The 26585-nt window shown below is 41.5% G+C and overlaps 1 protein-coding gene across 4 annotated transcripts in view; it reads right to left on the bottom strand.

Annotated features, from left to right (window-relative positions):
* The window catches only part of mdga2 (MAM domain containing glycosylphosphatidylinositol anchor 2), a 225087-nt gene that overhangs the window by 27303 nt on the left and 171199 nt on the right, over positions 1-26585 (bottom strand). For all 4 annotated transcript variants that reach the window (XM_023952705.1, XM_023952706.1, XM_023952707.1 and 1 more), the window contains exons 10-12: positions 16748-17020; positions 12385-12533; positions 4442-4619 (exon numbers count right to left, since the gene is read on the bottom strand). In XM_023952705.1, coding sequence (XP_023808473.1) covers positions 4442-4619; positions 12385-12533; positions 16748-17020 — 600 coding nt within the window. The remainder of the gene's footprint in view (positions 1-4441; positions 4620-12384; positions 12534-16747; positions 17021-26585) is intronic.

Here is a 26585-nt window from a genome sequence, read left to right as displayed (position 1 = left end):
TTAAGCACCTCTTTACTTCCGCTCCCATTCTAACACAGCCTGATCCTCTCCGACAGTTCGTTGTCGAGGTCGACGCTTCCGATTCTGGTGTGGGAGCGATTCTTTCCCAACGGGAGGTTGGCTCGGGGAAACTGAAACCATGTGCGTTCTTCTCTAGGAAGCTTTCTACGGCGGAGAGAAATTATGACGTCGGTAACCGCGAACTCCTCGCCATTAAACTCGCTCTGGAGGAATGGCGTCACTGGCTCGAGGGGGCTGAACATCCGTTCATCGTTTGGACGGATCATAAAAATCTCGCCTACCTACGTACAGCTAAACGCCTTAATTCACGTCAGGCCCGTTGGTGCCTTTTTTTTGACAGGTTTGATTTCACTATCACCTACCGGCCGGGTAGCAGGAACATTAAACCAGACGCCCTCTCACGTTTATTTTGTTCAGGGGATGACCAGGACAGCTCTCCCATTATTCCCCCCACATGTATTGTGGGTAATTTGACATGGGACATTGAGAGCAGGGTCATCCAAGCTCAGGGAGAGGAACCTGACCATCCTCCGGCCCCCCCTGGAACTCTTTACGTCCCCTCCTCCCTCCGCTCGGATGTCCTGGTTTGGGGGCACACGTCGCGTATTGCTTGCCATGGCGGCATTCATAGAACCCTGAGGCTCGTGCAACGTAGATTTTTCTGGCCTTCCATGGCTCGGGACGTGAGGGAATTCGTTGCGGCTTGCGACGTCTGCGCCCGCTCTAAGTCTTCCAACTCGCCGCCTGCTGGTCTCCTCCAGCCTTTACCTGTTCCGCAGCGGCCCTGGTCCCATCTCGCCATGGACTTCATCACTGGGTTGCCGGCCTCTCAGGATAACACCGTCATTCTTACAGTTGTCGACCGTTTTTCCAAGGCTGCCCATTTCATTCCCCTTCCCAAGCTGCCCACGGCCACCGAGATGGCTGACGTCTTGGTTCGAGAGGTATTCAGGCATCACGGCATCCCCAGTGATATTGTCTCCGACCGCGGGCCCCAGTTCATATCCCAGGTCTGGCGGGCTTTCTGTTCTGCTCTGGGTGCCACGGTTAGCCTCACATCCGGTCATCATCCCCAGTCAAATGGGCAAGCGGAGCGTGCAAACCAGGAGCTCGAGGCCGCCCTCCGTTGTGTGGCCGCCCAAAACCCCTCCAACTGGTCTTCATTCCTGGCATGGATCGAGTACGCCCACAACAGCCATCCGTCTGCTGCTACCGGTATGTCCCCGTTTGAAGCGTCCCTCGGATACTCTCCACCCTTGTTCCCCTCCCAGGAGCTGGACTTGGCGGTCCCGTCGGTTCAGCATCACCTGCGACGCGCCCAGCGTATATGGACTCAGGCCAGGGCCGCTCTCCTGCGCACTAGAGAGAGGAACTGCAGGATCGCTAATCGCCACAGGGTGGAGAGCCCCGCCTACCAACCGGGACAGAGGGTTTGGCTGTCTTCACGGGACATACCGCTCCAGGCCACCTCCCGTAAACTGGCTCCACGCTACATTGGACCTTACCCCGTCGAGAGGGTCATAAACCCCTCCTGTGTGCGGCTGCGGCTCCCGGCGGCGCTTAAGGTGCACCCCACGTTTCATGTCTCGCAGCTTAAGCCTGTCCAGGAGAGTCCTTTGTGCCCGCCGTCCGCTTCCCCACCGCCCGCCCGGGTCATCGACGGCGCTCCTGCCTACACCGCCAGCAAGGTGTTGGACGTCCGCCGCCGGGGGCGCGGTTTCCAGTTTCTGGTGGACTGGGAGGGTTACGGTCCGGAGGAGCGCTCATGGATCTCCCGCTCCCTCATTCTGGACCGTACCCTCATTGACGATTTCTTTCGGGACCACCCTGATCGTCGTCCGGGACCGCCTGGGGGCGGTCGTTGAGGGGGGGGTACTGTCACGGTTCCTCCGGCTGCTACTCCTCCCCTCCCTGCTCCTTCATTGGAACCAGCTGACCTGCATCATCTCATCACCTGGCAGACCTTCTTAAGGAGATCCATCCCAGCATACTACGCCAGTCCGTTATACTCACTCCGGTGATCACGCCTGGCCTCAAGTTAAGTTACTCTCGCTTTAGTAATCCTAGCTTGTACTTACCGTCTGTCTCACGTCTTCAGGTCTTCACTCCATTGGTCACGCTGGTTCCTCGCTCCACGCTGATTACATCATCCTCGACGTCCTCGCCTTGCCTCAAGCTGGTTACGCTGTCCTCAGCGTTCACGCCTCGCCTCAAGCTGATTACGCTGTCCTCAGCGTCCACGTCTCGCCTCAAGCCGGTCACGCCGCCCTCGGCGCTCCACCACGTCACGGACTGTGAACGCCGTCCTCGGCGCTCCACCTCGCCACAGCAGTTTCCTGCATCCACGACGTCCCCTGACTTCTATAATTAAAACATCCTGTTAAATACAACGCCTTCCTGAGTTTCTTCCGGGTTCCAGCATCTGGGTCTCCCTAGTAGTCCGATCATGACAATCAACCTAATTTCTAGTCCTGTTTAACTGAGATGTGTGAATCCCGTGTCAAAGGAGTAAAAATAAAGGCTTCACTCATGGAACAAAGATGGCTTGTTAGCAAGATGAGTGCTCACTCCTCCCCAAAAGCACAACCAAGAAGATGGAGTCATGGAACCAACGTTCAGGAAAGTGTGGAGCATCTTTATTTGAAAACTATCTTTATTGTTGTTGTTCACCTTTCGGCACATCCTACTTGGGGTTGCCACGGCAAATCAGCTTTCACTGAATCGCACAGGTAGTTTGGCAGAGATGTTACTCCGGATGCCCTTCCTGACACAACCCTGTACTTTATCCGGGCTGGTGACGCTCCAGCCTGAAGCAGAAGTGGATAATCGCTCCACGTTATCCATTAATTTCTAAAAATAAACATCTTGTCAGACATTTTCCTTTACTTAAACTACGACACACATTCTTGGACTATGGAAGGAAACTGGAATGCCCAGAAGGGACACTGCCAGGAATCCAACCAGGGCCTATTCACAAGGGGCCCTACATCACCCTCACTTCACCCATCTTTGACCCCTATAGCACTGCAGTTTTTCTCTCCTCTTGGTAAATTTCAGTTGGTCCATAAATCAGCAGCTTGTTTGCTCACCAGAACCCCTTCCATTTATCACTTCACTCCGGTTCTCCAGCAGCTCTACTGCCTAAACACCAGTTCAAATTCAAAATTCTCTCCTAACTTTTAAAACCATTCACCAACTCGCTCCTCAATCAATATCTGAATCTCCTCTGCTCTACTTCCTCCTGTTCCCTTTGATTATCTTCCTTCAGTCACTCGGGGTCGGACTCTGGAAGTCACTTCCCTCTGAGCTCAGATATATAACTTTTCTGACTCTTTTCACGTCATTCAACATTCATCTGTTTAAACTTTACTTTCAATCCACCAACACAATAACAAAGTCTCATTTTAACCTCTGTCATATTGTTTTAAACTTGTATTTCATAAATCTATGTTATTTATTTTTGAATAAATAATGAAGTTGTAAGTTCTTATGATGTCTGTTTGTGCTCAGTGAGGAAATCTTTTTACAAAAAATGGTTTTGACTCTTAGAAACTTATATTGTAAAACCTAGCTTTTTTCTGAATAAACATTTAGAATCTGTTAGATTTCTTATTCTTTTGTCTTTAGTCAATCATTTGTGGATTTGAACCCTTGATATTGCAGTCAGGGTGGACACTAACCCCCAGGACCACTGAGATATGCTTCTCATCGCCCTTTAAAGATGGTTGTGGTCCTGTTGGAACTGTGTAATCTGGTTGAGCTTAACATCTGTCCAACCATTTGAACCAAGTCTGTGCTTGCGTGAAAGCGCCATAATCAAAACGATTTTTTAATTTAGAGAAACTTTTTTAGAGTTAGCTCTTGTGTTCTCATAAAATACGTTAAAAGTCAAAGCAGATGCATTCGAGACAATAAATTCAGGTTGTATTTATTCTCCAGGGGAGTTCTAGATCAAACGCTTCTGTCTAAAGAGCAGTTGATTGCAAAAATGTCAAGCGCTGTCTCCTTTATCCTGAGATGTAAATGACTTTAGTGAGTCATGTGACCCTTTAAACTCATTGTAACAGAGAAAGCACCGACAGCCGGCCTCGCCTGCAGTCCAGGATGCGACTGCTTTCATGGGAAAGGTCAGCGGAAAGGTCAAGACTGTTGATGTGCAATAATGTGGCTCCAAGAGTCGGAGTGTGCCGATTCCTGCTTGCACGGGATGACTCGGGGGGGGGGTTTGACAAGATCACGAGGGATTATGATGAATTCTGCTTTCGCTGGTTCATTCTCACACACATATTCAAGCGTCACCATCAATCCCATCATTCCTGGGATCACCACAGGTCAAACAGGGAACTCTCTGTCAAACAGTATGGGATAACAGAAGGGGGACTGGCCTCTGTGCATGGGAGGGCGGCGGCTCAGCACTTACGGCTGTAGGTGATGATCCGTATGGCTGAGTCGCCCTCTCCGAAGCGCGTGATGGGCGTGAGGCGGACTTCATACGATTCAGGTTTGATGAGCTCGGTCAGGTTGTGAGTCATCAACTCTCCTTTGTTGGGGGTTGCGTTCACTGGGATTTCAGTTTCCCACCAGCGCTGCTGCCCCATCTGGAGAAGAAAGACAAAAGCACTAGTTTATTAAATGGTTTCAATCCAAACCTGATGAAAGTACAGATTTGACAGACTATCAAATCCCTAATTTTTATAATCTTCCACACATGTTTTATACTGAATAATAATTTATTTGTGAACCTAAAACTTTATAAATAACACATTTTTAAAAACAGTTTTAAATGTCATAAACTCCTTTCTTTTGGCTTCTCTGATTCATTTTTTGGGGTTAATACGTTACTGCAATATTTTAGTGATAATAGAAATATGTAAAAATGATCATTTTGGACACCACTAATTTGAACTTGTTTAAATTTTGACACATCCATCCATCGTTCCATCCATCCATCCATCCATCCATCCATCCATCCATCCATCCATCCATCCATCCATCCATCCATCCATCCATCCATCAATTTTGGGGTCACTAGGTTGCTGGAGCCTATCCCAGACACTGTCTGTACATGGTGTACCCTTGATGGTTCGCCAGACCATCCCAAATTAGACGTCTTCCTTTAGTGAACATGTGGTGTCAGTAAACCTCTAAAGGTGGTATGCCAAGATGGCCAAGCAGTCTGTTTGAAAAAAGAAAGTCCTTTTTCATTTCTAAAAGATATTCTGACCAGGAAGCAGTGGATGCAGTTTACTTTTTCTGGATAGAAACCCATTTGTGAAAGTTTTGTTTGTATACTTTTTCTCAGTGACTTTAGTAAATGTTTAGATGGTTGCTTTTTACTTGATAAAATTATATTTTGAGAACAATTTTTGGCTTCTTTATCTTTGTCTGATTATTAAAAAAAATGTAAAAATCTGTCCTTTGAGTAGCATGTACTAGACTCACAATGACACGCTAAAACATGGAAGAACTGGGGGGTATTTGGGTCATTATTTAAAATCTTTGGTGGAAACGTGCACCATATATTTCAACAGTTCGCAACCAAACATCAGCCAAATGTAATCAAGCTCCAAAATGACAGCAATTTCAAAATGTTTGTCTCTTTAATTTTTGTCATTTTAAGTTTTAGTTTTAGAAATATCCTCTTCTGCCCTTTTTCTTTCGGAGAAACGAAAGCAACCAAATAATTGCCTTTCTGTGATTTGAGGTGTTGTTTTTTGATAATAAGCCTTTGATTATTATAAGAAATCCAACAAAGTAATGATGATTGTGGATGAAAAGTGTGAAATATAATTTGATTTATCATGGAAGAGGGAAAAAACAGACTGTAACAGCATTGATATTTTAGATTTTTTCTCTCCAATTTTTACGAGTTTTTGTGATTTTCTTTATCTCATCCTTTCTGTATTTGGGGGATCTTTCTGTGTTTGCTTCAATCTGGTTAAGTATATTGTTTCAGCAATGTAACTTTTATTTTTCAAACCCAATGTAAAGGAGTGTTCTGTGCAAGGCTAGAAAATAAATAAAAGCCCATATTTGCAGCTGCAGGTTATGCATTTTCTGAACACAAAAACTGTTTTATAACAAACATAAATCAATGGGCAGGTAATGAAGCAACTTTTCCTTGCCCAGAGCGCCAGCCATGCTGCGGCTCGACGATCCTCCGGGGTCTAATGACGCAAACTGTTTCTTTTTGGGCCCAGATGAGAAATGCAAATGACTTCTGGTGGCTCCAACAAAAATATTATCTGACAACCTGAATAAACAAACCACAGGCATACATTTACAGGCAGACAAAAGAAAACCCTTTCAGACGTGTAGCAGTTTTGATCAATAAGCAAGAGCATGTGGGTTGAAAAGAGTTTGTTCCATCTGTATTTGGAAGTTCTGTGGAGCGTTTTTACCATCGATAAATACATTTACCTATTCTGCACTTCTTTTTTTGCCACTGATTTCTATTTTTTGTTATTTACTGCTGCTTCTGGTAATCTTCTCGATCAGTCAAGTCTCACGTCTCCATGAATCACAGAGGCATACCTGAAGATCTTTCTTCATCAGGTAAAAAGCTTTTCCACTTTTTAATGCCAACAGTTCATGAATCTGGAGGAGGTTTCTACTCAAAAGAGTTTCTTTCAGTATGTAGCCATGTTTTTTCTTAGTCAAATCCTTTGTATATGCAACCATACTGGGTCAACAAAGCCGATACTAAAGTCTCGAGTTATTTAGTCTCAAGTGAAGTTGAGTCTTAAGTCTCTGCATGGTAGATTTAAATGTGACTCAAGTCCGTTTTTCCAGTCGGGGTCCTTAACTTTGCCTGCTGACAACTATTGTGTCACTCACTGGATCGGGTGAGGATGCTGCAGCACTTTGCATCTCACAATCCAAACTCCTACAGACAAAAACCCTGGGACGTCTTTTCCACCTGTTCTTAGATTCCCTTTGAGTTTCATATCCAGCGCCTTTCATCCGTGTGGTTTCATTTCATCTGACTGCAGCTCTGGTTCCAACTAAAAGTCTGATCGATCAGAGCAGCGGGAGCCGAAAGAAGAGCAGGCATCCTGCAACTGAAGGCATTGTGTTAGGTTGGAGCTGATCTGCTGCGGAATGCAGACAAAAAAAGGCTTTGATGGATCTGCTCATAAAGAAGCTTTTATGATCGCGATGGAGCATGGCGTCCCCCCCATCCTCAACCTTTTCTTTAAAAGTGTTGTGTGCCATACAAGTCACTTCCTGTCCAGCATGGTCATCTATATTTTATTTTTGGTAAACATGAATCCTTTCGGCTATTACATTTTGTAACTGAAAAAAATCTAATAGCACTTTTCTGCCATTCTTACAGGTGCAAAGCACTTCACAGTCCCAGTCCCATTCATCCATACACACACATTCACACACTGATGGCAGCTCGGCTGCCGAACACTGGTGCCAACTTATAAACATCAGGAGCAATGTGGGGTTTGGCGTCATGCCCAAGGACACTTCAACACACGGGCAGGCAAGGCGTGAACCGAGCCTGCAATTTCCTGATCAGAGGTCGACCAATCTAGCTCTGCTACATATTTAAATGAAGTGATAAAAAGTAAATAAAAGTCTGATATCTCATCTTTCAGGGCCTTTTCTGCAACATTTCCCATCTTTAAACATAGAAAAATTTAAATAAAAAGGAAGAAACTGAAAGAAAGCGGATTTGAATGATCAAATAGTGGATTGGGTTACAAACCTAGTCTGAGTCATCAGCAGTGACTCAGGAACATGGAGATTTATCAGGTACACACTCCAACGTGAAGTTTTATCAACACAAACAGGGGGCAACATGAGTTCAGAGCTAGACGGTAATTTTGAAATGAAAGCATCTGCATATTATGGGATGTGGAAGGGGTTGCTGGCAGCACCTTTAAATGTAAAGAGTGTTGAGTTTCAGACACGAGTCACCTCGTTCATTTATTAACTCTTTGTAGGACAAAAACAACAGCAGTACAACTGACACTGACACCTAATGGTGAAATTACAGTATTACAACAAAGAGTTTGTTCACTGAGAACAAACAATCCATTATCAAGACTGTTACACATTCATACACATGCATTGATAAGAGATGCACATGTGATCACTGGGTATATATTCAACTGAGCTCTTGGGGTCAAATGGCTTGCTTGAACCAGTGAAAGAGCGTCTGGACTCTGGTGCAGATTTAATTTGTTTTGCTAATCCTCTTTTTTTGTGATAATCTTTCTGTGTTGCAAGTTACATAAGTTATAAACTGACCATCCATTCAAACCAAGTCCACCAGAGTGTGAAAGCAGCCTTAAACCTGCTGGTCTTAGGAATTGAACTAGCGACTCCCCAGAAGGTCTATACCTCTTATGAGCCTCCAATGCTGAACGTGTAGAGAAGGAAGAACATGATGTCCTGTGTAAAGTCTCTAAATAAAACCAAAACACCAGTTCAAACCAAGACAATTTTTATTTTTGAAAGTTGAATCATGTCTGAGTCATCTGTTAGTTTGCGTCTCCACATGCAGTTGGAGAAGGCTTGGTATGAAATGTTGCTCCAGGCTTTTTCCAATATATGAAAGACTTGGTGTCATTTAATTCTGGTCAGGCACAGACCACAATTATCAATTTCTCCTTCATGATCAATTTTTAGATGGTTGGCACTTCCGTGAATTAAAAGGGACACCTTCCATTTATCACTACCAAACCAGAGTCCCTGATTGGACAAAGTTCAATCTGGTTTAACTTTCAGCGCGCGTTCAGTGGCCGTGTGTTTTAGAGCTTAGATCCCAAAAATTATTGTAGTAACCTGTGTAGAGACTCATAAATGTGAGAATTTTGAATGCAGAGGCACAAAACAGGCATTTATGTACGTTTGAATAGACTATGTTGGAAGTGGTCGCTTAAACGCGCGTGGCTAAGGGCGGTGTGAACGTATCTTAAAAAGTGCTGCACAAACATAGCAGTCTTGCTTTTGAAAGAGACCAGTTCTGACGGAATCAGGGGGGAGTTTCTGTCACTGAAGAAGACGTCAGGGTGACCAGGGCAGTGCAGACTGGTAACCATGTTCCCAGAGTGGTGCTATAAGCAGGGCTGAGCGGCAAAAAGAGGAGCAGCCGTCGTGTCTTCTTACCGCTGATTTGTTGTTTTGTGCTGGTTGGCTGGAGCCTTTAAAGCACAGCTTCATTCCAGCTTCCCTGCTTTCAGACGGCATTTCGCGAAGGCATCGAGCGGGAGCACAAAGCCCGCCAGCAGAGGCACCGGGTCTGCCAGTTTCCTGTGTTAAAGCCAGAGAGGAGGGAGGAGCTGCCCGGGGAAAAGTGTAAGGAGCTGCTCCTGGAACTATTAATAGATGAATCTCTTTGGCACTGCAGTCTTTCTCTGTCAGTCAACGCCGTCTCTGCATTCTTCATTTCCAAAAGAAGCCCCCCTCCTTAATGGCATTTGCTCTTTTTGTTCTCACGTCTCTGATTCTTACTCTCCTGACACTTCAGTCTCTCCTTCATGCAGCTTTTACTCATCTTAAGACGTGAATGAAAAATGTTATTGTCAATTCTTTTTTACATTATGCAAGATTTCGTATTTAGACTCACAACCATCGACTGTAAATGAGAACTGGACTGAGCGAGTGTGACATCAGCCATAGAAAATTACTTAATTACTTCTGGCTCCAATGAAATAAAATCAATTCAGTAACAATTTATTAATTTTGTTTTAATTTCTTCATTTCTTTTTAGAAATGGCAACATTGGAACCCAGAATTGTCAGTAAGCAGTGATTGGTCTTAGTCGGTCCGAGTCATCGTTTCTATAACCACTAGCTTCTTGGATCGAGCGGGTACCGGTACTTCGGATTTAGACATTAGGGGGGAGGAGTCACTCAGGCATCATGACTGATTAAGACTTATACAGTCATGATGCTTAAACATTTTCCACTGGGGTCAATGTGAGGTGGAGGCTTTGCCCAAGGGCACAAAAACTATAAGGTCTAGGCTTTTAACCCCTGTATGATGCATTCATTCACTGGCCATGGGGGAAAACATAAATACTGTCCACAACTGAGGAGAAGACACAGTGGGATTGGCTCTGAAAGCCTTACAAACCAACAGTCTCCAAGGAAAAAAAAAAGCAAAGAAATGAATTTAACAGCAAAGAAAACGTTTTCTTTCACAAAAAAAGAGAGACGGGATTAGAATGTCACCTTCTTTCTTAATTAAAGCTAATCCAAACTAGGCACAAAAAAAACAAAAGAATCCAAAGAGAAAATGTGTATTCCTAACAGGTTTAAAGAAAATTCTACAAGCAAACATGCTTTGTGAGTGACTTAAGAGCTTCAACACACCAGTCATCTTTGATTTATATTCACCCCCCCCCCCCCATGTTTGCATGTCTTCTTTTTCTTTGTTTCTGCTGCTTCTGTTAATCTTCTGGATCAGCAACGTCTTCCACAGACATCTGCGAAAGATTCATTTCTCTGAGGCACGGCATCCGTGCATCACTGAAACACACCTGAACGAGGAGGACGAAGATCTCTGCTCGTCTCAGGGTTTTAACGGAGATACTTCGTAAAGCTGGAAATGGTTTTTGTTCCGAAGGAGAGTCACGTTCATGTCAGATATGGATCTGTGTTTGTTGCGCATGCTCTCAAATGCTCTAAGCTTCCTGTTTGCTCAAGCTTTTCTGTATTTTGAATAAAATCCAAAGAGAAAACAAGAATTCCCAACAGACACACATGTTTTTCTTAAGTCTGTGGTCGACCACAGAAAAGTCACGTAAAAAGCTTTACCCTCTTTCTCCTGTATGGTGTTCTTGTTTTTTTTATTTTTTAATTATTACTCAAACGTTGAAGCTCTGAGCAGACATAGAAAATCAGCCGCACTATAAGGGGCCATTAAAAAACCTTAAAATAAAAAAAAGAAACCTTATAATCAGGAGTGCCTTATATATAGATTAATTCTGATTATGTTATTGATGTTAAAGTGATTTTGAGAGGTAAACGGCGCTCTGTCAAAATGTTTGTTTGGGTGTTTTTGTGAAAATGTTAAAGGGGCTAACGTGTATTTGTTTTAGACTGTGTTTTTTACATGAACTTATCTCTGAGTCTTTTGCTTCATTTAAAGCACCCTACTGTATAGTTCAGTGACATATGAGATAAGTTTATTGACAGTGCAGACAATAAGGTATTTCTTTATTCAAATCAATGTGAATCAAAAGCAGACAGAAAATGTCATGTGAAAAAAGTATAATATTTGATACGTAAAACATACAGGGGAGAAGGAAAGCATAAACAGAAAAAAAGGGGAAATTTGGTAGAGTACTCCACGTAAACGGTCCTGCCCATAACCCAGAGGCGAATTTCCAATGAACTCATGCCCCTCTGCAGAAACTATGTCCTAGAAATGATTGTGTTTTGTTTTTTTTAGCAAAAAATGGCGTTATGATAGTTTACAATAGATCAAAAGATGATCGGAGTGGGACTTTAAATTAAAATGTGAAGGATATTAACATCCAAAGTGGAATGGGTGGCAGCCGACGGGCGAAGCCTTAACCGTGTAATGAGACAACATACAAAGCTAAACACGAGATGACAAAACCCCAACAGGAACTGTTTTGAGTTTGTGAATTCCTCAGTCTGCAGTGGAATTTGGAGTCTTATTAGCCACATCCACATTTCTGTAGCTCAGAAACTCCTTTTTTCTCCAGACTTTGATCTGTAAATGCATCAAAGCAAAAACATTTCTCTTCATCTTTCTTCTTCTACATCCATCAAGAAAGCAGCACAAGCAAAACCAGCACATTTTTTTGTTGAAAAATGGTCAGTGTAAAACAGTTTATTTAGCGCCTGACTGCCTTCTTAGAGGTCCAAAGAGCTTTATAGTCACAGTCTCATTTACACATTCACACACTGATGGTGGCCCCGCTGCTGAACAATGGCACCAACCTATAACCACCAGTCTTCAGTGTCTTGGTAAATGGTAAATGGCATATACTTATATAGCGCCTTTCTTCCTACAAGGACAAAGCGCTTTACAGTCACGGACCCATTCACTCACTCACACACACATTCACACACTGGTGGCCGCTCCGCTGCCAAACACAGGCGCCCGCCAACCACCAGAGGCAAGGTGGGGTTCAGTGTCTTGCCCAAGAAAACTTTGACACATGGGTGGGAAGGACGGGAACTGAACCTGCAATCGTCCAATCAGAAGTCAACTGCCCTACCTCTGCATTACAGCCAAAAAGTTGGCTTTTTTAAATTTGGGAGTCAAAAATTAATTGCTTCCTTTTTAACCAGTCCCTAGTGGTCTTTTGAAGAACTGCAACACTTCTTGGAAAACGTTATTTTGGAGAGAAGGTGTTGGCTTGGATCCTACCTGTCTTATTCCCAGTCTGTAGGCGATGATGCGGTCCACGGCGCTGGGGTTCATCTGCGTCCACTGCAACTTGAAGCCGTAGACTCTGGGCCGGTTCTGCCACAGAGGACTGTAGGTGTCATAGTAGAACTCTGGAGGGTAGGCTTTACCTGGGGAAGGAACCATGACAACTATTTGTACCAAAATTGCTCCCTTCAAAACGTTTCAAACACTTTTTTAGAGCAATATGTGCTTTAGACTGAGTACTGGCAGGCGTTTAGCACAAATGCTATTTTAACTTTTAATAAAAATAATCTTTTCAGGTACAGTTTAGCTTGAAAATACCAAGAAATTGTCCCTCCAGGACATTGCAAAAAAAATTGCAATAAAATATACAATATATATTTTCAATCAGAACTTTCAACAAAGGGCTGCCCCCCCCGTCTATTCAAATAAGTGTGTGAACCCCACAAGAAAAGCCCCAAAATTAAACCATTACATAATAGTGGTATGCCTAAATATTTTCTACAAAGTAACCAAGACTTCTATTTAAAAAATATTTCACCTCAATGGGAAAAGTTTGCACACTGATGTTTTCTTATTTCTTGTGTTTAAATCAAAACAAGGACTGGAGTTTAGTTTAGTTGTAGTTTAATGTGGCTTTTAGACTTAATTCTGTATCTTTTATTTTGTTATAACAAATATTTAATCTTAAATTTTGTTTTCCATTGTAGATTTGGTGCTGCTGTTTACATTTTATTTTCATAAGGATTCCTTTCTAGTTGATTCGGCGTCAGCCGTCACAGGGAGGAGGGTACACTAAAATTGGGATGCCAGGGCACATCTGCTTTGACTGGAATCGGTTTGTGGAACTTGTTTAAAAACTCTCTTCAGCTCTAATGCGACGTACACAATAGACATGTGTGGCGCATTCAAGAACGTGCTGAACGTGGGTTCTTGAAAGCCTGAAGCAAGATTTCTTGAGATTTGCACCAAGCCTCTTCCAACTGTCGGTACATGCTCTAGTATCGTGTAGAGACAGACCAGTGTGAACGCCACATGCTAAAATTGTGATCAAGAATGCTCAATTAGTGAGTTTTTTAATGTGGCACTCACGTCCTGTGAGTAGCATCATGCCTACATGTAAGCTTGTCTGTTCACAGCCCAGCAGCAGCACTGCTCAAGCAGTCTGTCTTCAGTGACGCCTTTCCAACACGACGCTTCGCTCATGTCACTTGATGCTAATTACCCAGCATGCACTAGAGCCAGCTGTGTTAATGGCACTCTTGTTACGAAGGCCTGCTCAGGAGTTGGAGACAGACCCGTTGGTGGCGTCTACAACGGCAAAGCAGAGGACTTGGAGGTGCAGCAAGAAGCGCCGGTGAAAAAGGCAGGAAAGGTTAATTAAACAAACCCAGATTTCCACACAGACTCCACTCCAGGCGAGAGAAATGATGCATTCCAGCGCCGTGCAAGTGTGCAGGTTTTTAATAGAAAGTTATAGTCTAACCTTTCATATCAGCTGATAAGATATTTTAGAGGATGTCTTTGAGCAAACAGAAAAAGAGCCCTCTACTTTGATATTCCCTCCACTATAAAGACTAATAAGAAATGGAGGAATTTTTTTTAATTCAATGTTATGTGTGGTGAAGCACATTACCTAACCCCTTTATAACGTTTGAAATGGATAACTCTGGGTGGGAGACATCAAACACACAGCAAAGGAGGCTTAATTGATTTCTTTAAAATCCTGTTTATAAGAGCATAACCAATGCAATGATTCATAAGAGCTCAGTGGAAGCCTGGAGGCGATAGGATGACCTTATTTTTCTTTTTTTTTTATCCTTTCAGGGGTTTACAAATACGTTTTCATCTTCTTGGAAGCACTCTTCTCCTTCATTACTGCCTGGTGACAGAGAATCTGTAGCTTTAGGAGGCTTTTAAGACAACCATCGACAATCTTACAAAATAAGAGCACCTGTAGAGGCGACGCACGAGGTAATTACCAGGATCTGTTTATTGTGGCGGGAAACAGCTTGAGACTTAAGAGTCGTTCTGTCAGTTTAAGTACTTGCAGATTAATACAATTGTCACTAGTTTACATCATTTCTTTGGGGGGGGGGTTTAGTATATTGGCACAATGCCCAGCTAATAGGATCTTCAGACATTTAACCAATTTCTTGTTATATGTACAGAAAAGCACAAAACTGGTTGAAAGTTTATGTTTTTTTAATCTGTTGGTGGAACAAAATATTTTTTTTGTGCTTACACAATCGGGCCATTCAAGATCTATTCAACCCTTTACCATGGATCTTTAACTCCAGTGTTGACATTCTTATGATCATTACTCTTCAACGCAACTATCGTAACTCCAGTTGATTCTAAAGCACTAAAAATCAGCTTTGCGCCATTATGCAAGATGTTGCGACAACATATGAAATGCAGACATGTTGTATTTGAACACCAAACCAAGTTATTGGCAGGCAGGTCCTCAGCCCACTGATCCAAAGCAGCTACGATTGTTGGTGAATCTTTATGTAGTGAATAAAGACCACCTTTCGACGGAAGTTACTGTAAGTAATGTGAACATTAAAATATAAAAGTTTGCAGCCCCGGTTTTAAGGCCCACTCTGACTTACTCAAGTGCAGCAGTTCTCCAAGCAGTCCCAGTTCATGAGATCTCCCAGGTCAGATAGTAATTTTGCTGAGTTTGCGCAATCTCCTCCAATAGTCGAAATCAGTCAGACATAGACACGCTGATATCATCCCTATTGAGTTTCAGGAGAAGTTGGGAAAACTTAGAGACTAAGAGCTGTATCGAGGGAACACTGTACTGCAGATTTCACAGATAAGTGAAAAACCAAAGTGGATTTTCTGCACTAGAATTTCACTCCAGGCGGGGTTTTAGAGGAGCCTCCACGCCTTTGGGTGGATAAAGGAAGTGGTCGGGTGGTGGGCTGTGTGTTGGGAGGTATATTATAAAAGCAAAGAAAAGCAAGTGGAAGTGACAAAGAGCAATAACAGGCTGAACCCTGAGCCCAGATGGGGGAAAAAAATGATGCCAAAGGCACCTATCGGTCTCTGTCTCCTCCAACAGTTTCACCAAGAAAAAAAACTGATTTATGACACATACAGAGGGTTGTCCACTTCTGCCTCCACAACAGATAAGAGTTCTGAAAATGAGCAGGATGACGAATGAGCCAAGGAAAACAGGTTCTCAGAGGGGGAGAGGTAAAAAAAAGAAATCAAGTGGTGAAAAGCTGACATAAGAGAGTGCAGAGACGAGCGCAGGAGAGCGACCTGAGAGGCAAAGGATCAAAGAGACAAATTCTCCCCAATGCAACCCTGCAGCTTCTGCCTCTAATCAGATGTCTGAGAGATTGAAGCTGAGGACAAAGTTCTTGTGGGCACTTGAGGTGGCGTTTGGTGCTGTTATAAATGACAACCAGGTGATGACCATGTGGTGCAGTAGATTAGGGAGAAAAGAAAACCACAGTCCTAAAGGGTGAAAAAAAAATTGGGTTATACTTTTGCACCGACTTTTAGTGTTGAAGTTCGTATCCAAGTCAGACCAGGTAAAGAGTAATAAAAACCCAATGTTTGGAAAAAAAATGAAGTTGATGGAAAAAAAAATCTCAAGATGTTCATTTTTGATGTCAGGATCTATCCAGTATGGTATAAAGCACCTGTGAGTGAAAAGCATGTACCAGTGTATCCGAATGAAAGGAAAGAAAAAAGGGCCAGCTTGCTGATTACATGAAACAAAACCTCCTGTTTGACGGCACTCCTCCACACTCTTATGCTTTCCCCCACAGCCTTTAGAAATGCTTAAAAAGAGAGTACATGACTCACTGCACTTCTATGTTAAAGTCACGAACCGCTGCAGAAAATTCCCATACAGCATTAAGCAACATTCACATTGTTGCTTAACACAGCGTTTTGGGCTTCTGCATTCAAAACTCTTGTTCACATGTTGCTACAAAGGTTTTTAAGACCATTGTTGGACTCACTCGCTGAAAGTTAAACCAGTTGAACTTTGACCAATCAGGAACTCGGATTTGGTAGTGACGGATGAATGGTGTTGACTTTCATTCACAAAAGTGCCAAACCAAAATTGATCATGGAGGAGAAATTAATAATTGCAGTTTGTGCCTGGCTGGAATTAAATGAATTAAATGGAATGAAATTGGCATCTGATTTTTTAGCCTCCATTTTAAGGGAAAAGTTAATGGTAAATTGTGTTGCACGTTAATATGGGTTCTACCTGAAATATAATGTAAAAAGGAATTGTTTGAATCTGTAGATATTTAAAAAAAGATACAAATTCAAGCGAAGTAGACTAGCATTTCCATGAATTTTACGACACAGAAAAGACTCTACACACCTGTGACCTGGAAGGTGCATTTTCCTGCTCCAGCCTCATTGATTATGTTACAGGTGTACTCGCCCCAGCCCTCTTTGTTCAGGCTCCGAATAGTGTACTCCGTCTCATCTTTTTGGGCATCGAAGGCTCCAGCATGCAGTAGCCGGTTCGAGAGAAGCCATTCGAAGCGCAGCACTCGGGATGGGTGAGCTCGCAGGACCCTGCAGGTCATCACAACCGGCCGGCCCAGGCCCTGACGCATCTCCATGAAAACTGGTTCCACCGTCGGAGGGTCTGAGAGGGAGAAAGACAGATTCTAAATCTCAAAGATGTCACTAAAATTAAGTATCACAAGATCTATTTTACATGGGGTCACACTACAACTATTTTTAAAACTGCTCTTTCCATTTTTATCAAGCGGTGATGTAACATTTGCAATGTATGCTGATGATTCAACTGTATACACGTGTCGAAAAGCAAAAAGGTTTAAGAAAAATGTGATGCAAGGAAGGAAGAAATAAACAACCATCTTGCTAGATTACTCTACACTGACTGTCTTGCAGTTCTACAAAGTAGTTTCTTAGGACCACTACAATTCCAATTTCTGTACATAATGTATCAGAAAATAGAATCATACAGATGATACACAAATGATGCACATATAAGCAAATAAATCTAGACATTGTCTGTTCAACTGGAAAACAAACAAACAAACAAACAAAAACAAAGTGCATTTGAACATAGAACAACCTTAAAGGCCTTTGTCTGAAAGTTTTTGCTGTAACACACCACCCTTCTTTATAACCCTTGGGCTATCCTATGGGGTCCAGATGACCCCACCCTTATATTGACGTGTTCTCCCTACCATTACAAAAGTGGATAAAGGAGAAGAGGATTTCATGTAATCCATGGACACCAGTGAAAATCCCAAATCATTGAAGAAAAAAGGTTCAGCGCACTGTCTAATGGGGTCTAGATGACCCCACTTCCAATTTGTGTATTAAATAATACACAAAGTTGTTAATAAGGTTTATTATTCAGGTAAATGTAAGCTAAAATATCATCTAAAATGGTCAGGTCATGATGCAAAGATAAACATTTCTGAACATTATTTCATTGCTTGTTTAGATACTGAGAAGAGTTTAATTTGGCCCCTTACGAAAAAATGTAAAACAAAACATTTCATTATCCTAATAAGAATATGTTATTTGACATTCTTTTGGAGGGGAAGAGCCATGAGCACATCTATACATCACTCTGACAACTTTTTGTGACATGTTATTAAACTACTTTCAACAGTTGGTTGAGAGACAAAAACAGAAAGTTGGCGTTTCTGCATTCCTAACCCCGCATAAAAAGAGCTTTTAATTTTTAGACATGACAACATTGACCTGCAGATAAAAAATAAGATTAAACAAATGCATATTTTTCCAAGTCAAAGATCTCAAGTCAAGTTTCAAATTCTTGTGGTCGGGTCAGCCAGAAATCCTTGAGTATGATTCTCAAATTACGTCCTGAGTCAAGTCAAATCTCAAATTCTTAAGGTTGAGTCTCAGTTGCTTAGGTTCAAGTCTCAAGTCAAAGCTCAAGTCCTTGAGTTTGAGTCTCAACATTTTACATATCATTGTACATTGTACGTCAAGTCTTTAATTGAGTCTCAAGTCAACGCTTAAGACATTGAAGTCAAGTCTCAAGTCCATGAGGTCAAGTCTCAAGTCATTGAGGTCCAGTCTGAAGAGTCTGCATATGAGATTCAAGTGCAACATAAGTACGTCTACACAACGGCCAGCTGAGTAAGTTCTTACTGGAAAAAATGTTAGACAAAAAGGTAACGTCTAAAAATATACTAATGAGAATATTTTTTATAGTGGCATCAGAAGAGAAAGTGTTGAGCAGCCTGCTCAAGCCTCTTAAGGACCACAGAAAAAGAAAATAAAGGTTTGCTGAGAGTCTTCACCCATTTCAAAGGATAGAAACGCAGGTCACAGCAGTTCAATGAAGCAAGAGGATTGCATAAAGGTGAAGATTAAAGTCATTTTAAGCAAACCCTGAAGTCTCAGTGCGGCACAGGGAGCACATTTTGGACATAAATGAAAAATAGAAATGTTCAGCCTTTAAAGGATCAGTTTAGCAGAACAGCCAAAGCGTTGTTCGGGACAAAAAATCAGTAACACTTTACACAAAAGCGACGGCGGGATGATGGAGTGAGCCTTTCTAAATGGAAATGAAAACTCCTAAGTGTCTGACAGCCGTCACCTCTCTGCAATGCTCAGAGGTGAGTCGTTCCACCAATTTAATGGGGGTGGAAACTAACTTCTGCTCTTGAAAAGTAAAAAAGAAAAAGTATTGCATTCATATTTTAGCATGTCTAATGTATCTTGGATTGAACCGACTGGGAATGTAGATTTCTGTGCTGTTACAATACCCCCCCCGTTTCGCCCCAGCATCCCTCGTGATGATGGGCTCATGCACGCTTGTTCAGGGAACAACAGCAAACATGGAGCAGAGGAAGCAAAACCGACACCAAGCCCCTTAATTATGGGAAATTTGCATAATTCCAAATCGAGAAAAAGGAGAGTTGGATGCTTGTGCAGGGATGATGGGAGGGCTGGGTTATTATTTGCAAAATGTAATCTGTTACAGATCACTGATTACCTGATTGAAATTCTAATCTGTGACATAATCTACATTATTCTCTCTAAATACTAGAAGGTAATTACTGAGATTTCACTGGATATCCATCTTAAAGAGAAATGTGTTGCATGAAAGCAGTTCATTTGGCAGGGGTAAAAATGTCGTTATCTCCGAATCTAAATGCACCGGTTTTAAAACCATGGTTAGACAGTATTTCCTTAAATATACTTATTTATAGATTTATCTATTCCCCGACTTAATTGTTTGTTTTAGTTTTAAAAGCTCATTCCTGTTCGCTTTTGTTGGCAATAAAATACTTTTGAATTATATTTCAGCGGTTTAACTGTGCCGACATCTCAGGTATTTTAGGACACTGCTAGCTTACCAAAGCTAAGAATGAGGGTGCTTTGTCCCCCTATGTGTAGACAATTGTCCCCCTGTACTGAAGTAGGTTAAATAAAGAAATCAAATCAAATCTATGTGATGGCAAATTTTGCATCAATAAAGGAAAGGATTGCATCTAATTTGAGTATCTCTTTCAGGTCTAATTGTTACTCTTGGTTTTAGGAGTTTCCCAAAAATACTGGCCAAATTTGAGATTCTCTCACCTGTGGAGAGATCCAGGCAGGTTGGAACTATCTAAGATTAGGCATGAAAAAAATAAACAAAATAGCAGAGTACACAAATATTGCATTTTTCATTCATTTCCAGTCTGCTTCCTAATTGGCTGACCAAAGCTACATTTTTATTAATTAGCCTTCTAATACCGGACAACATGTAAATAACACACACTCTTAAACAAATTGCATATCTTTGACTGTTCACTCAATCGTTTTAGTTTAGTTTAGTTTACTTTCTCACAATGTGTCACAAACAACAAATCACCTAACAATACAAACGTGGAAAAAATGGACACCCCTGAAGCAGATTCGTCTTATCAGGGATCCAACATTTTAGCCAAACATAAAAGAATGAAAATGATTGGTGGAAAAGAAAAATATAATAATATAACAAAAAAAATTGAAATAAAAGTATTTGATGGTAATACTAGTGCAAGGTGGTAGTATATAAGTCAATAAACTCAAACAATATAAAGATGCGTATCCATGTATGCATCACAAACAGGGAGAAATAACAGACAGTGATACGTGGTTTCGGCCGCGACAAAATAAAAAACATAAGTTGGCAATAATTGCAATTTCAGTTTCTTTTTAAATATGTATATTGTAGCAGACTGTTTAACATTATTGTCTAGATGATTCCAAATTTGTGGACCTCTAGCGCAGACAGAAAAGCTGATACAATGTAGCTTCCTATTTTTCCCTTTTAGCATATGCTTTCCCCTGGTGTCATGGTGATGAGAGGGGGAAAAAAGTGGCATGAGGTCACACAAACGACTGTTTAATTTGTTAACAACTCTGTACACTGTGCATGTATTATGATATGTGTTGAGTTCCGGTATCTCAAGGAGGCTGCATCTGTGGAAGAGAGGATCTGTTAGAGGATTTGACATGAACCGGGTCATTGCTCTTTTGGCTTTCTTTTGTGTAGTCTGAAGTTTTGCAGTGTAGGTTATTCCATATAATATTATCTATAAAATGTAAGCAGTGCGTCTGATGGGAGCATGTGTCGACTCTTATAACATAAACCAACAAAAAAAGGAATCAGCTCATGCTGACCCAGAGAAATACGGCTATCGGTACAACGCTTTTCTCCACAACAGAATCAGTGGAATCATGCTCTGAATGCGTGGAACCAAATTTCTTGCGTCAGTTGATTTTTGGATCTGCCATGATCAATGCTGAAATTTACGCACACTGTCATAGATGATCCCCCACCTCATCTGAAGAGTCACTCCCCAATTTAAAAGCATGGCTTTGATTGCAAATCGTAACCCACGCCGACATTTCTTTCAAAAGCTGTCCTCCATGACATAGGATGTTCACAAAAAAAACTGCATCCACTGCTGCCACGTAAAACTATCCTCACGGACATGTCTTACAGGTCTTTAGTGTTTTTGACATATCAAAGAACGTGTGATGGAAACAGCACAGTACACATTTCATACAAAGAATGCTGGGAAAACCAATTATGTGTAGTGTACTGCCCCATGTGGTGCCCTTTAATTACCACAGTCTGAGATTATCCAACAGAAATTTCCAACAGACGAAACGTAGAAATTGGAATCAAAATTAAAATCTTTGCAAAAGCTGTGAGAAAGAAAAACTACTGTGATTTCCAATCCAAGATCCTGTCTCAGTTTAACAAGATTTCAGCATAAAACAGAAATACTTTGTCTTCATGTAAGCTTTTATTTTTTTTTACTAATGAATTAACTCTGGCCCAGAGGCTTCTGGCAGGACCGAATGGACAAGGCCACAAAGATAACTGAGCTAGTAACATGTTACTGAATCACTGACACACAGAACAGTCAAGTCTCTAAAGTGACTTAACGTCTTTGCCTTCAGCACTAATTATCACACAACATGCAACACGCCAGAGTTCCTTGAGGAGCCACTACAGTTAATCAAATTCCAGTGGGTTGGATGAATTCTGGCTGTTATCTGAGAAAAAAGAAAACCAGAACAGCAGGGGGTTCAGGAAAAAAGAAACGTGTCTTTGAAGAGGTTTCCCAGTAAAGGTAAAACGCAGAGAGTGCTTCTGATACCTATTATAGTTTCTTCCTCTGTGTCTTATGTCTAAAAGCTCAATTCACTTCATGTACGCGGATGACAGTGTACACAGAAGCATGAAACACGTAATTTTCAGGCTTCATGAAAACATTGGTTCATGAAAACACTGGTTTTGAAGCAGTTAAAAGGCCCGTTTCCATGGTAGGAGATTTGAAAATCGACAAATCCTGGCCAACTAATCTGACAGCTACTGGTACACAACCAGGTTTGGTGCAACTGAGATGGAAAACAAAGATATGGTTCAATTTAGAGATGCTTACAAGTCTTGCTTTGAAAGTCCAAGTCCAAAGTCTTTGCTGACAAATTTGGGCCAGGTCTCAAGTCTTAAGCTCTAAATTCAATTCCAGTCTCAAGTCTTAAACCTCACAGTTGAGAAAAATACTTTATTATTATGAACTGAGTTTAAACTACTTGTCAGGACAAAATCAGGAAGTTGGTGCTTCTGCATTCCTAGTTCTAAAGCTTCATAAAGAGAGCTGTAGTTTTTAGACCTGACAGCCAAAACCTGCAGATAAAAAACAGGAATAAACAAATGAAAATGGTACTAAATGATACCATTGGTCAAGTCAATCCTAAAGTCTAAAGTCTTTGAGGTCAAGTCTATACTCAAGTCTTAAAGACCCACTTAAATGAAACTTAGGGTTTTACCATGATCTTGCGTCATTTTTCTGATGATGGAGGACATATATAAAGAAAATGAAACTTAAAATTTTGTTTCTAAGTATTTCTTTATACAAATTGTGAATCAGGAGCAGACGAAAAAAAAAAAGCAGTTTAAAAAAGCATGTAGTGGTGACATAGAAGCTACAATAGGCTGGTCACAAGCTCCCTGCTCCGTTCCCACTTACAGACACATTTATCCATGTATGTTTTCATTTTCCTCGTCTAAACTGGCATCTGGCTCAAAGCTACACGGCTGGTTAGCTCCAATATTGTTGGCCATTTTTGTTGCACCAGTAATGTTAAGTTGGGGTTGGAAGGAGCTGTAAGCTAACATAAAAGAGTGTAAACAGATGGATGATAGGAAATGGAGAAAGCCTTACTCCACACCAACAGTCTCGCCCTCAACTCAAAGGCAAATTTCGAGTCAAGTCCCAAGCATGTGAGACCTAAAAATAATTCAATTCAGATTATCAAGTCTAAGTCTCCATCTCTGAATATATACCAATGATTGAGTCTCCATTTTTTAATTTCAAGTACCATTTTAAAGGAATGGAGACGTGGTATGAATAGAAGGTAACTTGTGAGCCTCTTTGCTGACATGTTGACCTAATCTCATCACAGAAGCAATTGAGCTATTTCAACAAGACTGTAAAACTGTTTTACATCAAATTGGAGCAAAGCTGCACTGTGGTGTAGTGGTTGGCACTCATGCTACACAGTAATGGACTGTCAGCCCTACCAGGGTGTTCCCCACCTTAGCTCAACAGTGACTGGGATAGGCTCCAGCAACCCTGTCAGCTCGAAACTGAGTTTAAACTACTTGTCAGGACAAAATCAGGTAGTTGGTGCTTCTGCATTCCTAGTTTTAAAGCTAGAACTTTGGAGGATTTGGAGGATGGATGAATTCTAAATTGGAGTCAATTTAGACTGTCTTCTTTGTGTAACAAATATCCCAGTGTTTATGCAATGAACTGACCTCGCCTCGGACAATTATTAAAATGTTTTTCCAAAACATAAAAATGTTTCGAATGTAAAATGAGATTGTCAAAATAAAGTTGTTAAATTGAGTTTTCCTTCATATTTGATCAAATCTCAGTGAAGACCTTTTTTCAAAACAATTAAAATGGGAAAAATGGGGATTTAGAGCATGTTTATGTAACAGAAACATGCTTTAAACATGGGTTCATGCTTCGCCTCTCTCCTTTGCCTCCGGAGTGAACCAGCTGCCCAGTGAGCAGAAACGAGCAGAAAAGATCCGGCGTGATGTTTCCTGAACAGAGCTGGTTGGACTGAGAGCTGCAGCCTCGGGCTCAGGGACAAGCTCTGCCTCGGGCGAAAACCTCGATCCATCTTCAGCCACTGGTGGATAGCTTGACACTTAAAAAAAACAAATTTAGGCAGTACGGTGACTGTTGTCCCATGGTTAATGGACTGACATTTACAGTAAAGAGGCCAAATTCATCTGCGGACGCACTCCAGGAACTCAGACTCTAAAATCAACTGCAGCAACGTTCACCTCTGAGTTGCAGCTGAAGAACATCCATGCCAAACTGTGCAGACTGTAAAAGTGAAGTGTGTCTGCTGTCCTCCTTCATGATTAGAGGAGTGTCAAACACGGCTTTGTTTGATCCTCCTTGTTTGTCTTTCATCCTTCTTGCTCAGAACCTTTTTCCTTCAGGGATCGCTGCGCAGCGGCGATGGAAGGAGGACTGAATACAAATATTTGATTTCAAGTAAAAATCTTCTTTTCCGAATCCACGGCCAAAGCCTCACAGGGGTTTATCCAGCGATTGGGTACTCTAAACAATGAAAAATAAGCTTGTTCGGTTCGGAGCGCCGCCTGCCTGACCCGTGTGACCTCTGCTGTGTTATTCATCTAAAGTCCTATTTAAAGGTTTGCATTTGTGAAATGAGTCAAACCAACAGTGATCACACAAACAAAATCTGACTGCAAAGAGTAAACAAAGTGCGCGGAGCAGAAAGAGCTTTGATCGTCTGTAATCAGAGCGGGTTTGGTACCATGGGGCAGTTTGACCTCAAAGTATTTACATAAACGTATCAAAATGAACGCATGGAATAAAAGACATCCTCCCATTTTAGGAAAACCTTGTCCTCCTTTCTGACTGCTTTATATTTTAAAACGTGTTACATATTTGTCAATTAAAACTCATTGTTGCATTGTTAGCAAATCATAATAGTAATAATAATAGTGATAATGTTAGCATTATCACATATAACAGCACGAGTACTTATCAAAAATACAATTTTCACTTATAAAACACTAAAATGAAATGAACACATTTCTTGCTGTCATCTCACGTCACATGTTCCTGATGGAAATATTAGAACTCAGCGTTTTAAGCCTCTGACATTTAGTTTGGTGTGCGTTCAACTGCTGAGAATGAAAGCGATGTCCTTCAGAAAGAACATTGTCGCAGCTTATGACTCAGATAAGAGTCTTGAGAAACATTTCAAAGGAATTGGAAACCAGCTATTCGGCTATCATGAAAACTGGAGAGGTGGAGGACATTCAGAGGCAACTGGCAATATGCCCGGGTCTGGCTCCCAGAGCAAAAGTACATCTCAGAAGCAGTTTGCAGATGTTAAAACGATCGTGTGAGAGTATGTGTCGTTTAACTTTGGCAACTTTTGCTCTTTAGTGAAAACATTAAAACAAAATTACAGTTTAAGACAACTGAGAAAGAACTCATAGAACATTGCTCTTTCCAAAAATTTCAATATACTATACATGGATACCAGAGCATAAGACATGTTTTGGGGATGCAGATCACTATCATAAATCCAACAAAAAAGCCTGGAAATCTTTTTAATGGTATACTTATGTAGGGCTTACCTTCTGAAAAGGCCCAAAGTGCTTTAGAGCAATACCCACACACACATTCACACACTGATGGCGGCTCCACTACCAAACACTGCCACTACCATCAGGAGCAATGTCGGGTTCAGTGTTTCCTAACTTTGACACATGGTTAGTAACAGTAACAGAACCTGAGATCTTCTAGTCAGAGGTCAACAGCTCTACCTCTGCACCACGGCCCCCCTTAACCCTTGTGCTATCCTAGGCACTTTAACATTGGGAGTTGGGTCATCTAGACCCACTAGACAGTGCGCTGAAACTTTTTTCTTCAATGATTTCTGATCTTCACTGGTGTCCATGGATTACATGAAATCTTTCCACCTTTGTCATGGTAAGGAGAACACGTCAATGTAAGGGTGGGGTCATCTAAGATAGCACAAGGGTTAATAAGAAATGAAAATGCAAAAGAATAAAAAAAAATAGAAATGGACTGTTCCTCAAAAGACCAAGAAAACCACAGAGGACAAACAGAAATTCAGGCTTGAAGTTTACTCTGCCCACCTCTATATAGTATCAAAATAGGGATTTGGGCGAAGCAAAGCTAAATTTAAGCCCAAATAAAATAAAAACAGCAAATAAAAAAATACCTACCCTCCCAGTTGTCATGAATATAAAATAAAGAAATATAAATCAAATTGAGATTTAACAGCAGGATACATATCTGTTTAGTTGGGTGTAAAATAATAATAAAAGTAATACAAAAATTCTCTTTTAACCATGGAAATCAATGGGAATTTTCCCATTTGTGCAACCGACCTCCACTAGTCGTTGAAGGAACTGCAACCATTTGTACTTCTGATTTGATTGTGAGACTTTGAATGCAATTTAGCGGTTTGCAAGAAACTAAAAATTAGGAAGTCCAGGAAGCCCATTGAAAGACTGCAGGTTGTTGCACATGCAAGAAGCTGGTGGTGAAAATGTTCCTCAAACACATGTCAAAGACTGGCAGATGGCTGCAAGAAGCACTGCACTCCAACTGAACAAGGTTCAG

This window comes from Oryzias latipes, chromosome 24 (assembly GCF_002234675.1).
Source record: "Oryzias latipes chromosome 24, ASM223467v1".
NCBI lineage: Eukaryota > Metazoa > Chordata > Actinopteri > Beloniformes > Adrianichthyidae > Oryzias > Oryzias latipes.
The sequence above is the reverse complement of the archived record's forward strand: the minus strand, read 5'-3'. Positions and strand labels throughout refer to the sequence as shown.